Genomic DNA, 12045 nt, shown 5'->3' on the forward strand with positions numbered 1-12045 from the left:
AAAGCATCACCATATGAAAGCATCATTTCATTCTGAATGGCTTCTGCTAATGGAAGTTCTATGATTCCTCTAGACATATCCACCTGAATACATTTGTGCTTGATGCAAAACATTTAAAATTAAGAAATGAAAGTGCATATTACTAGCTGCTTAGTTATAAATCCTATAAGACAAATTCTAGTTTATTTCTCAAAGGTAAATATGCTTAAAGTAACTGTTAATTTCAATGGCATGGTGGCATTTCAATATACAAAAAAATAGAACTTCACAGGGGATTTGTATTATCTGAACAAGATAATACTATTTTGCAAAAGAGAGAATGCAGAGTGCCACAACCACTTTAAAAAAAAAAACAAACAAACAAACCAAAACCAAACAACCAGCACTGGTCGTTTATATCTGTATAGATTATATCTATATAATCTGGAGTAAATCCACTGATACACCAAGTAACAGAAGATTCTTAGTTCATTGCCTTTTTCCAACCTAACATCTACACTACCCTCTTTTTGATTTACAAGCAGCTCAGTAAAGTATCTGATCCTAGTATTCATTAATTTTCTTTACAATAAAACTGTAGCAAAAAATCTGACAGATTAAACTAACATTGTGTTAGAGGATCCATGAGCATAGGGCAGTTTTACAGGTCAAATCTGAACTCAAAGTACAGGGAAGTTAAATATTTCATAATAATAAAGTAAGCAAATAAATTCCAGACTTGCCATGGAAACACTGACACTCATGAACTAACAGCAGCACTTGATCACACTGTAGTCATATATTATTATCCTTTAGACCCTAATTCTGCAGTGAAACTGTCCTCAGCATGGTAGCCCAATCATACCTCCTTACATATTTCTGGATTAATTCTTTGGGACTGGGACTTTCATCTTCCTCCTGGGTTATAAAGCAGAAAACATACTGTTTGCACAATGTTAAGCAGCAACACATACAACTTTTTAGTCACAGCCAAGTATAATTATGGGCAGAACACTGTTAAGCTACTCTAGCAGACATCTTTCATAGAAAATACCTAAATCTTAAAATTAGCAGTAGCCATCCCAGACCACGACTTCCTCTGCAGACAGAGGGTTGGGAACCGGGCGGGCTCAGGTACCTGATCCCACAAGGTGCTGCATGTCCTGAGTGAGACCCAGCGTTCCCTCAACTCCAGCGAACGTTGGTTGGAGTTACAGATGTTCAGCACATCACATAAACAGGTCTATAAACTCTGACAGATTTTTGCACATCACTTACCTGAATACGAAAGACACTAAAATGAAACGAGGCAGGATAATTAAGACTGTGCATACTCTAGCACAGACTGAGGGCCATTTCTTGTCACACCCTGAAGGACGTATCTTGTTACACCCTGCTTTTAATCTGAAATCCACATATGGATCAACAGCATATTGCCCTAAAAAACACGCTATGAGGGGGTTTGGGGTTTTGTTTTTTTCATTTTATACAACCATAATGACTTGAGAGGGGAAAAACATCCTACCAAATGAAACAAAGTAACCGGGAAACATAAGATGGAGATGGAGACAAAATCTGACAGTGACAAAACCTATTTTGCTACCCATCCTTACAGTCCTCTACCTACATGCACAGCCAATAACCAGTAAACATTTTGGTCATGACAGTAGAACATTTCACAAAGGCTCTCTGTGTTTCAAGAGGACATGAATTGAATTTTTAATAAAATGTTAGCCTCAAAGCAATTCAAAAGATTGCATTTTGAAAAGACAATCATATCCAAGCAAAAGAGATTCTATAAAACTGCTACCCAAATAGATAACAGAAAGCTTGAAACGTGACACAAAAGAAAGATGTGCAAAGTATCCTAACACTGCAGTCATATTACAAGTCAGTACTTCAAGAGCAATGAATGATATAAATATTTACCCTAGGTAGCTAGACTGCAGAATGTAAACAGATTCCACGGATATAATATAATTTGTCAATATCTTTACTGCTGGAAATGGAAATGTTAACCCAGGCAGGTCACTGATCCTGAAAGATGAGTATAATCAATTACATTTTTTACCTGTCAGTCATTCACATCATTGCCTTTCTCGCAGCTGACTGCTTCCCTGCCTTCCATTTCTTGTTTCAAGGCACTGAACAACTTCTTATACCCACTTTTCACTTAGTCTTTTTCACCATTTCCCTACTGCCGTCTCAGACTAAAACTGCTTGTTTCAGAACTAGTGTGTTTTCTTCCCTTATTTTTGCAGTATTGCCTGCTTCCACTGTCTCCCATCTCAGAAAGGTGGCCCTTCTGGTCTCTGAAATGACATCTTAAATCTCACTTCTTCTCAAGGTCCACAAATTTTAACCACCTCCTAAACAATAAAATCTGATCCAAAACTCACTGAAATCAGTGAGAACCTTTCCATTAACTTCAATGGACTATGAATCAGGACCAGATTGCTGTCAGTAACTCTGGACTGAAATCTAGCTCAAGAAAAAAAACAAAAAGGATCTGTATGGGTATCTTTGTTGTTAATAACAGGCTGCTACTTGAACATAGTCATGGCAATACTATATCCTAGGTTAATACCATCTGTGAATATTTCCAATGCATTTTCTCCGGACCTTATGCAAAGGACTAAGGCCTTAACTTTGTTGTTACTTCTATCTGTACAAATTTGGAGCGATGCCAAAGACTTCTGACAGAGCTTGAATAAATAAGCATAGACTGATTCCTATCACTTCCGTTATATACTACAAAATATCGTCCTACATCTAGCTAGGTAAAACAAGGAAAATTGTTGTGTTTATGAACCAAGTTAGTAAATCATTACAAAAAAAACCCAGAGTCAAAATGGCTGTTTCGGTAGAGTGATGGAGTATTTGCAAAGCACAGTGAAAAGTTTAAAGCCAGTCTGTTTTAAATTCTCACTAGTGAGGACATGCAATGCTGTTCTTGCAAGGATCCTCTCTCTAATCCTACATTATTCATCTAAAGGAATTTGAAGAAAAAGCATCCCAGAAATCAAAATTAACGTGTCTGTACTGCATTCATCCCATCTTCATACACATTCTGTTATTTATTCCCTCTTCATGTAATTCTCCCTGCCTCTTGCAACCTCAGTTCTCTCATGCATAATTTTTATAAGGGGAAATTCCAATAAATTACTTTTGCCCACTCCTCCTTCTCCTAGCATTTAAGTTTTAATTTTTTTGTCAGTGCCTTAGGTGTAAAACTGGTACCTTTCTGCAATCCCACAGTGCTCCCACCAAGTGATAGAGGGAAATAATTTCTAACAGACAATTTGGGATATCTAATGCAGTATAATAATCAAGATACACAAAACAAGAGGAGACTGCTCATGTTATGGAAAAAGCTATCATTATCAGACAGCAACTATTGCCAATATAAAGCGAAAATATTACACATTTATTAAAAGGTATGTTGTGATTTGTGGCTATTTCAGCAGTAATTTGACAGTAATGACAATTCACATTTTTCACATCTATACCCTGTATTGTACTAACCAAGGTACTTCAGGGGAGCCTATTACCACATAACTTTGCCAAGTGTATCAGCAAACACAAAGCCAGTTAGATGACCTTCACTGAAGGGGTGCAGGTTTGGGGGTTTGTGTTTTATTTTTTGGTTGTCTTTTTTTTTTTTTTAAGAGATATTTATGCTGACACTTTTATTATAATGAAGTACACTCCACCCTCACAGCTTCAGCTACAGGAGGCAAATGCTTTGTAGAAATGAAATTACTGTTGCAACAAGGTTGCTTATGACGTTGTTTAATACCAAAAGGAGCCAGGACACAGTACATTGATAGGGGGTGGAGTGTATTGTATATACAGAAGAGGGGTATTACTTCTGTTCTGCCACCTGACATTGATGTGGGAAGAGGGGACAAAAACAAATGCATTTTCTTTCCAGTACTGAAACATGCAAAGACAAAATGCTTATTACAAGTTGTATGCAGCTCATAATAATAATACAGCTCTAGAAATGCCCCAGTATATTTAATTTGTTTAGGGGTTTTTGAATAGATGTTTAATACTCTGATCTTTCACTTCAAAACTTAGAATTAAGCAATGAGTGAAGAGGATCTGAAATACAGACAAGGCATTGCTCACATCACATTAAGAGGTACCTTTTAAATGCAGCTGTGGATTTCAAAACTTAGACTGAACAGGATTTTTAGTTGCTTGGAATTTGAAAGGCAAGATGAACTTGGCCACATTACATCTATTTTCTATAAGTGGAGTTGTAAATATGCAATAAATTGCTGTTTCAAAGAGGCAACATGCAGAACTGGAACCTATTTGTTTCTTGCAGGATTCTGTTGACCTGTGCATGAAGAGGTATTGAAGCAGTGGTGCAGCGAGAATCACTACAGCGATACAAATCCACAGCTCAAGCATGAGATCCTAGCAGCTGGATTTCTGAGGAGCAATGCTGAGTATACTGTTCTCTAAAATACACCACTTTCTTTAACCAATGAATTTAGTTTCAGGAAAACAGCTGCTCACCAACTTTTTTCCAAATGAAAAAAAAAAGGCAGGGAGGGTGGGAGGAGGGAAGAGGTGGAAAGAGCTTATGCATTATGGTGACATTTAGCAGAGAGCTGCAAACAGAAAGCAAAGGTGACAAGTATTTTAAATGGGATAGATTTCAACCAGAAATGTGAAAGCATTTTCCCCTATTAATATCTTGCTAGAGTTGGCTGGGACAAAATTTGGGTTGCAGCTACAGGCTGAAGCAACAGTGCTGAGAAACGAAACAAACAGGTATTTACCCCCCCCCCCCCCGGCCCCCCCCTTCCCCTCCCAGTTAGTAAAGCATGACTGATGCTTTTGGTTGGCTGCAAGGCAAACATTAGCTAGAAACTCATTTAGCTACATCCACATCCATGGCCCCAGATGTTTAAAACTTATCATGGATTAAAGCCATGAAATAAAAATTTTAAAAAAATTTCAATTTGAAATTTTATTGGCATGTTGCTAGAATGGTCAACATCGATCGACAGGAGAGACTTGGTCCACACGCTCCGAGAACAGCCTTCCTGCACCTCCCCCCTCTTTTCTTCCTCTCTCTCTCGCTCTTTCAGCGTTAATGCTCTGGAAAGCCAAACAAAATACTGGCTATGGGCGTAAAGAATGCTGGTTTTTTGGAATGTTGCCATGGATCCCGCTTCCAGTCGCGTCCCACGGAAAGAAGGTGCAGCCTGCCGTCTCTGTGGCAGGCCGGTCTCCCCGGGCAGGGCAGGGCAGAAGGAAGGTAGCCGCGCACCCCCGCGACTCCCTATTCTTTCCCATCCACTATAGCCAGGTCTTTGATCACCCTCAGTTTGCCGCTGGCATCGATCCTGCGCTTCTCGCGTATTAGATCCTCCAGGCTGTGGAACCGCACGGTGTGCACCTTGTTCTCGGCCAAGTGGATCTTGAGATAGTATTGCTGCTGGTGCTGGGTGCCGGCAGCAGCCTGCAGCTCCCCGCCGGCTTTGAACTCCCGTTTCCCGAAGCGGCACCAGGCGGCGAAGCTCTCGGAGTTCGTCCAGCAGATCTCGTCGCTTTTTAAGCCCAGGTGCCCGCAGGCGTTTTGCACCACCAGCTCGGCCACCAGCGGGCGAAAGCGGTACCAGCTATTCACCACCCGGCCCACGTTGCCCGCGGCCGCCTCGTACAAGCTGTCCTGGCGGATCTGCCCCTGGTGCAGGTGGATGATCTGCCCGCTGCCCACGTACACCGCCCAGTGCGGCGGCGGGTGCTCCGAGGGCCCCAGGTAGAGCAGCTCCAGCAGGTCCCCCGGCTTGCAGAGGGCAGGCAGGGCCGACACCGAGTAGACGCTGAGGTCCCCGGCCTGGGGGCCGCTGCTGACCTTGGAGAAGATGCATTCCTGGCCGCGGAAAGCGGAGAACTGGGTCTCGTTCAGCACCAGCTGGTGGTGGAGGTGATGGGTGGGCGTCTCCTGGCCAGGGCTGCCGGAGCCCTTCACGCTGTACTTGTCTGGCTGGCCTCGCTCGTCCAGGTCCTCCTCCTCATCCGAAAAGAAGTAAGCCACCCCGACGCGCAGCTCGTCTTTCTCGATCCCCGAGGGGTCCCCGGTCGGCAGCTCGCTGTAATTCAGGTGGGTGATGCGATCCAGTTGATTTCCCATCAATGACAGGGCGAGGCGAGGGCAGGAATCGCCGGATCTGAAGGAAGGGTGGGGTGGGCAGGGACGGAGAGAACAAGAGAAGGCAAGGAGGGTGCGAGCGGAGCGAAGGGAGGAAAGAAAGAAAAAGAGAGAAAAAAAATCAAGGCATATGCCAAAGATTTCGGCGATTCCGCCCTGAGCCCCCATCCCTCCCCCGCTCCTTCCCTCCCCTTGCCTCCGTGCGAGGCAGAAACTCCCAGCGCGGATCCTTCCCCCTGCCCTCGGGGTGCGGGGCAGGGCACGGCACAGCCCCGGCCCCCCCCCGCCTCTCGCCGGGCCGCGCCGTGCGGGGCCGCCCGAGCCCCACGGTCCCGGGGGTCCCCGCTCCCACCGCCGCGGGAGAAGGCGGCTCCCTGCCGCCTGTCAGCTCTGCGCGGGGCGGGGGGCGGGGGGGGGCAGCGACGGAGTTGTTGCCCCGGGAGCCTCCGCTCCCCGCTCGGCAAGGGGAGAGGGCTCCCGGGGCGCGGGGAGGGTCTGGCCCGGGGGGTCCCGAGCCCTTCCCTCCGCCTGCGCCCAGCCGAGCCGCGCTGGGCAGCGCTGCATGCGGGACGGCGGCTGGAGGAGCACACGGCCTCGGACCCGGCACCCCCCCCCGATCCCCGCAGCCCGGCCGGGACTCCGCAAGGAACGGGCAAAGAGCCGGCGATCAGCATCCCCCCTCCCCCCGCCAAGGGGTCCCTCTCTCGCCCCCCCCCTCCGTACCCGTGGTCGCCCAGCGCCAGAACCCCCCCCAAACTCCTTCAAAGTCGTCCTGTCCCCATGGGCGCTGCAGAGGAGGTGAGCTCCGTCCTCCCCGCCGAGCGCCCGGCTCCTCCGCCCGCGCCGCCCCGCTCCGCTCTGGGCTGCCCGGCCCCTCCGGCGAGCCTAAGTACCGGCGGCGCCGCTCCCGAGCCCGCCCCGGCCCCGCTCATTGGCCGCGCCGCCCTGCGCCCGGCGGCGGCGGGGCTCCGCGGCGTCACTGCCCGGCAGGGCCCCGCCGCCGCCGCCGCCGCCGCCGCCGCCGCCGCCGCCGCCGCCGCCAAGGGCCCCGCCGCCCCCGGGCGCCCCCCGGGCCGCGGCTCGGTGTGGGGAGGCGGAGCTTCCCGGGGGGGAAGGGGATTGAAGAGCGTGCCCACCGCGGTGCGCCTCTGCCGAGGGACCCCCGCACCGAAATGACAGGAAAAGGAGGGAGGGGGGGCGGGCGGGGGGAGAAGTCGTTTCCATCCAAAAACACCCGGCCAGGCTACAGCTGGAGGGTTGCACATGGCCAGGAGTTGCTCCGGCCCTCAAGGCGGGATGCCCCTCGGCCAACTTTCGCAACCTCAGGCCGTGCCTGTGCAGTCCGAGCTGATCCTCTGGGCTTCCCTACAGCCAGGAGAGACGGGCTTTTCCAGAGGGCTGTTCCTCTCGCCTGTTGCACGACCCACCTGCTTTAGGAAGGCGTGAACTGCCCTAAGGAGGTGCCTGTCTCTTGCCGTCGCCTGGATGGGGCGTTGAAACCTTAGATGGTTGACCTTAGGTGAGATGGCTCTGTGTCTGTCGTTCCGCATCTGGCTGAAGCAGCGGCCGGGGGTTGTCCTCAGGATGCGACGAGAAGACGTGTTATCAGTCGTCTTAACTAAAACACGAGACCGCCTGACAGTAGCAGTCCGTTCCTTCCTAAAACGTATGAAATTAAAATCTGGCATCTACAGTAGTTAATGCCAATACATGCTTTTACACCTAGTTTTGCACAATATGGAAATGAAACTCGGAAATGAAACTCAGAAATGATTAGTTCGTTTGACCACCATTTCCCGCCGAGGCAGTGTCAGCGATGGGATTGTAACCTAGTTCTTCCGAGTTCCTAGTCTTGTGCTCTAATCATGCAAACTTCTGAGAAGTGAGAATTTAAATATTTTAAGACACTTCATGAAAAAATCTAATTACATTCATTGGTTCATATGTGAATCATATTATAGTACCATTTTTATCTAGGAGTAAATTTACTACTTTCTTCACAGTGGAAATAATTTTGTCACCTAGACCTAAGTATTTCTGCTTTCGGTGTTTGTGGATAGTATCTCTCTTCACTGCTGGCCTTTTTCCAGCCTTCAGGTTTCATTAACTGAGAACAATAATGCCATTGCTTTATTCTCATGATAGAGCAACGTACATCCTTAAATAAATATAGTGAATTTCAGTTTCTCAGGGTACAAGTTGTATACCTAAGTTCATGGGGGTCAAATATTGAGTTTCTTAGATAGAGCTGTTTACTTTGAATGACCCTTTTCTTTTTCCATTCAAATATTTATATGGCTGTCTTTCTAGAACAGCATTTTTTTGTTCTCATTACATTTTTAACATACTCAAAGGCGTTGCATTATAAATGGAAGAGAAAAAAAGGGTGTGTTTAGTGATATGACATTCAAAGGCTGACATCAGTTATTTTTCACTGTGGCAATTATACTAATCTGTTGATGGTTACAGACTTCCCATGTCTCATAAACCCAGGGGCTACAGCCTGAGACTCACAGGAATTAAGCTGATTTCCAGCAGTCAAGGATGTAGCATTCAGGGTCTGTAGAACTAGAAAGTGAATTTGAAAAAAAAAAAAAAAATAAAAAAGGATTCTCTTCTAATATATGCATTTAAAAGTTTCACAGGACTAAGCATAACAGATGGATGTCATTAATCTCTGGAACTGTGTAAATGCTTTTCTAATGATTGTCAGAAATTATATGTTCTTTTATGGCATGATCTTCACCAACTGCAACATTTTAAATTGAATTATGAAAACACTTTAATAGGTTTAGAGTTAAGGCTGTAAAACAGTATTTAAATATTTTGATTTATTTTTTTTATAACTGTTAATGTGCTTCATTGTTAAAGCTAGTCCAAGTTGAAGACCACTTTCCATAGGCCTTCATCAACAGCTCCTGTTTTCTAAACACTTTACATTTTTTCCCGTTTAAAGTCTGCATCTTTTTAGGTTGCACTCGCACAGTTCACACTTCCCACATTTGCCAATCATCAAGGCTATGTGGAGTAATTTTTAGATAGTTCCAAACAAACAAAACATTATTTCATCTTTTCCATGCAAAATAGTGGAGAACAGACTGCTTCAGTAAACTGCAGGTGCAGAAGGAAGGAGTCTGGGTCTAAGGAAGGCTCTGCACTTCTAACTAGGTGGAATATCTCCTGCCAAATATTAAGCATTTTCTTTGTGTCTACCATGCTTTTGGCAGTCAGCTCAATGAGGTTATTCCATCTCTTGCTGAAGCACTTACAATCCCGTACAATCCGCATCTCTCCCTGACCTCTGTTCAACACACCTCCAACACCCGTTTTCTCATTTCACTTAAGTTCTCTTGGCGGCACACTCTGTCTCATCAGTTCTTCACGCTCTACCTCCATCCCTCAAGAAGGACTTCCCTCAGTTTCTCTTCAATCCCAATTTTAAATTATGAAGTGTCAAGAAGTTGCCTTAAACAAAAGCAACAAACAAACCAAAAAGCCCCAAACTTATAAGTATGCTTATACATAACTGTGATTAAAGGACACTACATAAAAATGATACAGATTATGTAAATTAACGCTTGAAATAAGCCTCTCAGTTTGAAGGCTTCTGTTGATGTTAGAGGATGTTACAAAAGCAGTACAGTGTCCACAGAAGTGTATTGCCGTGGCCTGCTGGAGATGCTTGTTTTGCCTGAGCTATTTTGATTAATAAATTTATCATCTCCTTTAGGTGTTTTACTTCTGAGAGCTCACGGAGGCTTATTTAGCAAGGCCGTGAGTGCAGGCTTGGCTGCTTTCAGGCCATGGCACTGGCAGTGCAGCTTCGCTCTGTTGACACTCCCATTGACCAGCTTCAAGCCTCACTGACCAGCGTCATAAAGTCTCCTTGCACCAGGACATGGGAATTTGACATGTTACTAACCCTAGTCTGTTGTTATGAACCCTAACAAATTTTTCCTCGTTCCAAGCATAGGAGAGAAACCTGATAACATTATCCTCTCTGGTTCTGTCCCGGTCTACTCCAAGGGAGTGAACTTACATTTTTCCATTGCTATTTTTTCCTTTTGTGCCTTTTTCCATCCTTGGCATTTTGTCACTGTTGCATTTATGTTTAATTTAATACAGTGAAAACTCTTAAAATATGTAACAAAATAGATACCCAGTAGCTTATTTTTTAAACCTTATTTTTTAAATGTTCTTATCATCTTGCCTTGAGCTGAGCTTTGGAGTCTTGGACCCCTGTTGCTAAAAGTGGAGCTGAAACCTCTGTTGATTTGAATGAGCAGAGAACATTTGTGCAGAAAAAATTAGGAACACATGTTTCAATAAACAACCAGAGATAAAAAAAGTGATGGCAAGGGTGGGAACTTTCCTATGTATGATAAACTTTCTCTAGATTGTAGAAATCTGCCCATTACAGTTCTGTTAACGTTGAATCTCACATGCTCAGGAACTCATCTCTATTTCTGATTGCAATCTGGTCTGCCCGTAGGCACCTAGACATAAAGGGTACCAGGAAGGCTCTTTTTCACCTGAAATTCTCTACAGTGGCATACTCCATGTGTACTTCTGTGCCTATACCCTCATTACAGTCTTCGTGTACCTAAGGCCTCAGAGACATAAGGCGTTAGTCCTTTGAGAAACCTTTGGTCTGGACCACAACTGATGTAGGTGGTAGAGTCGCTCACTTCTTGCAAAGAAGCTTTGCATACATATTGTCCACATTCCAAGGCAAGGCCATAATGCCCAGATCTGGGATATTCTGGGTAAATGTGTGTCTTGCCAGCCCTATCGCAGCAGGCACACTACATGACTAAGTACTGTTTCTACACCTAACTAGTCTGGGATAGTCCTGAGATTTTGACCCTTGAGCTTTGGACAGCTTCTGTCATTTTTATCCAGTGATGGTGAAATATAAAATGTGAAAACTCACTCAAGAAGATAATTGTGGCCACAGTTCTGCCTTTTGCTTCTTTTCTGCTCTTCTACTGGCTTCTGGTGGCTTCATGATTCTTGCATTCATAGGGTCACTTGTAAGTAAAATTGGCCATGGGCTGTTCTCTGGGCCTGAGGTATTGTATAACAATATAATTTTCCAGCTGAACTCTCTAAACTCCAAAGCTGGGTGGCTGCATCCAAACTGCCTATTAGGAATTATTCCTATTCCATTTTAATCCCTAACCTGTATGGAAGAATAGTAGCTGGCCTGTGCCAAAGCTTTTCAAAAGGCTGTGCTTCCAATTAATAGTATGAATAATTCTGTGCTGGTCCTTGGACATGTGGCCTGGCCCTGTGTAGCCAACTATTTAGACTTAATCCAGCTCCTGAAGGAGAGATGAAGCACAACCAAATGTATTTTTTGTCAGGTAATGCTTGTAAAGACCCCAATCTTAATTTCTGCTTCCTGATCAAGTGATACAATCAAACAGATATTGTAATAGAAAAGATTTTGAGGAGGGATGGAAAGGAACTACCTGCCTTTTAAACATGTTTATCTTCGGAAGACTGTTACATAGGCAGGATCCCAAACCGGGAAGCCTCATCACTTTTGAGCTGTCAGGGAGCAGCAGGGCAGGGTGCTGGGCAGGGGCTGGGTGTGGGGAGCTGGGGGTGCCCTCCCTCCCAAGTGCAGCCCCCTAGTGCCCTGGCAAAGGGAGCAGAGCAGGGCTGGGGGACCGGGGCCAGCTGGGGACCAGTCAGGAGGTCACGGCAGCCATGCAAGGCCACCCCAACACAGGCAGCCTCGCCTAGGCATGGGCCAGAGCTTCAGTGCAGCTCCCAAGTCAGGGGCTGACGCTCCATCCAAACCTCCTGAACGCTCTTCGTCATAAACTGCTTTTCTCCCAGACATCTTATACAAGGTTCATCTTATCAGAGCTGATCTTGAACAC

General features: G+C 45.6%; 1 protein-coding gene across 1 annotated transcript; it reads right to left on the reverse strand.

Moving 5' to 3' along the window:
• Positions 1 to 4803: 4803 nt before the first annotated feature.
• LRATD1 (LRAT domain containing 1) lies at positions 4804 to 7015 on the reverse strand. The gene is made up of 2 exons (XM_075049117.1): positions 6878 to 7015; positions 4804 to 6173 (listed from the first exon to the last, which is right to left on the reverse strand). Exon 2 carries the CDS (start codon positions 6134 to 6136, stop codon positions 5282 to 5284), a length of 855 nt encoding a protein of 284 aa, XP_074905218.1. The 5' UTR covers positions 6137 to 6173; positions 6878 to 7015; the 3' UTR covers positions 4804 to 5281.
• Between the last annotated feature and the right edge of the window lie 5030 nt (positions 7016 to 12045).

The sequence above is a fragment of the Buteo buteo genome, chromosome 17 (assembly GCF_964188355.1).
Source record: "Buteo buteo chromosome 17, bButBut1.hap1.1, whole genome shotgun sequence".
NCBI lineage: Eukaryota > Metazoa > Chordata > Aves > Accipitriformes > Accipitridae > Buteo > Buteo buteo.

What these genes read in the sequence shown, in the direction of transcription:
- LRATD1 (XM_075049117.1), bottom strand. Translation starts at nt 6,136, where the DNA reads ATGGGAAATCAACTGGATCGCATCACCCACCTGAATTACAGCGAGCTG.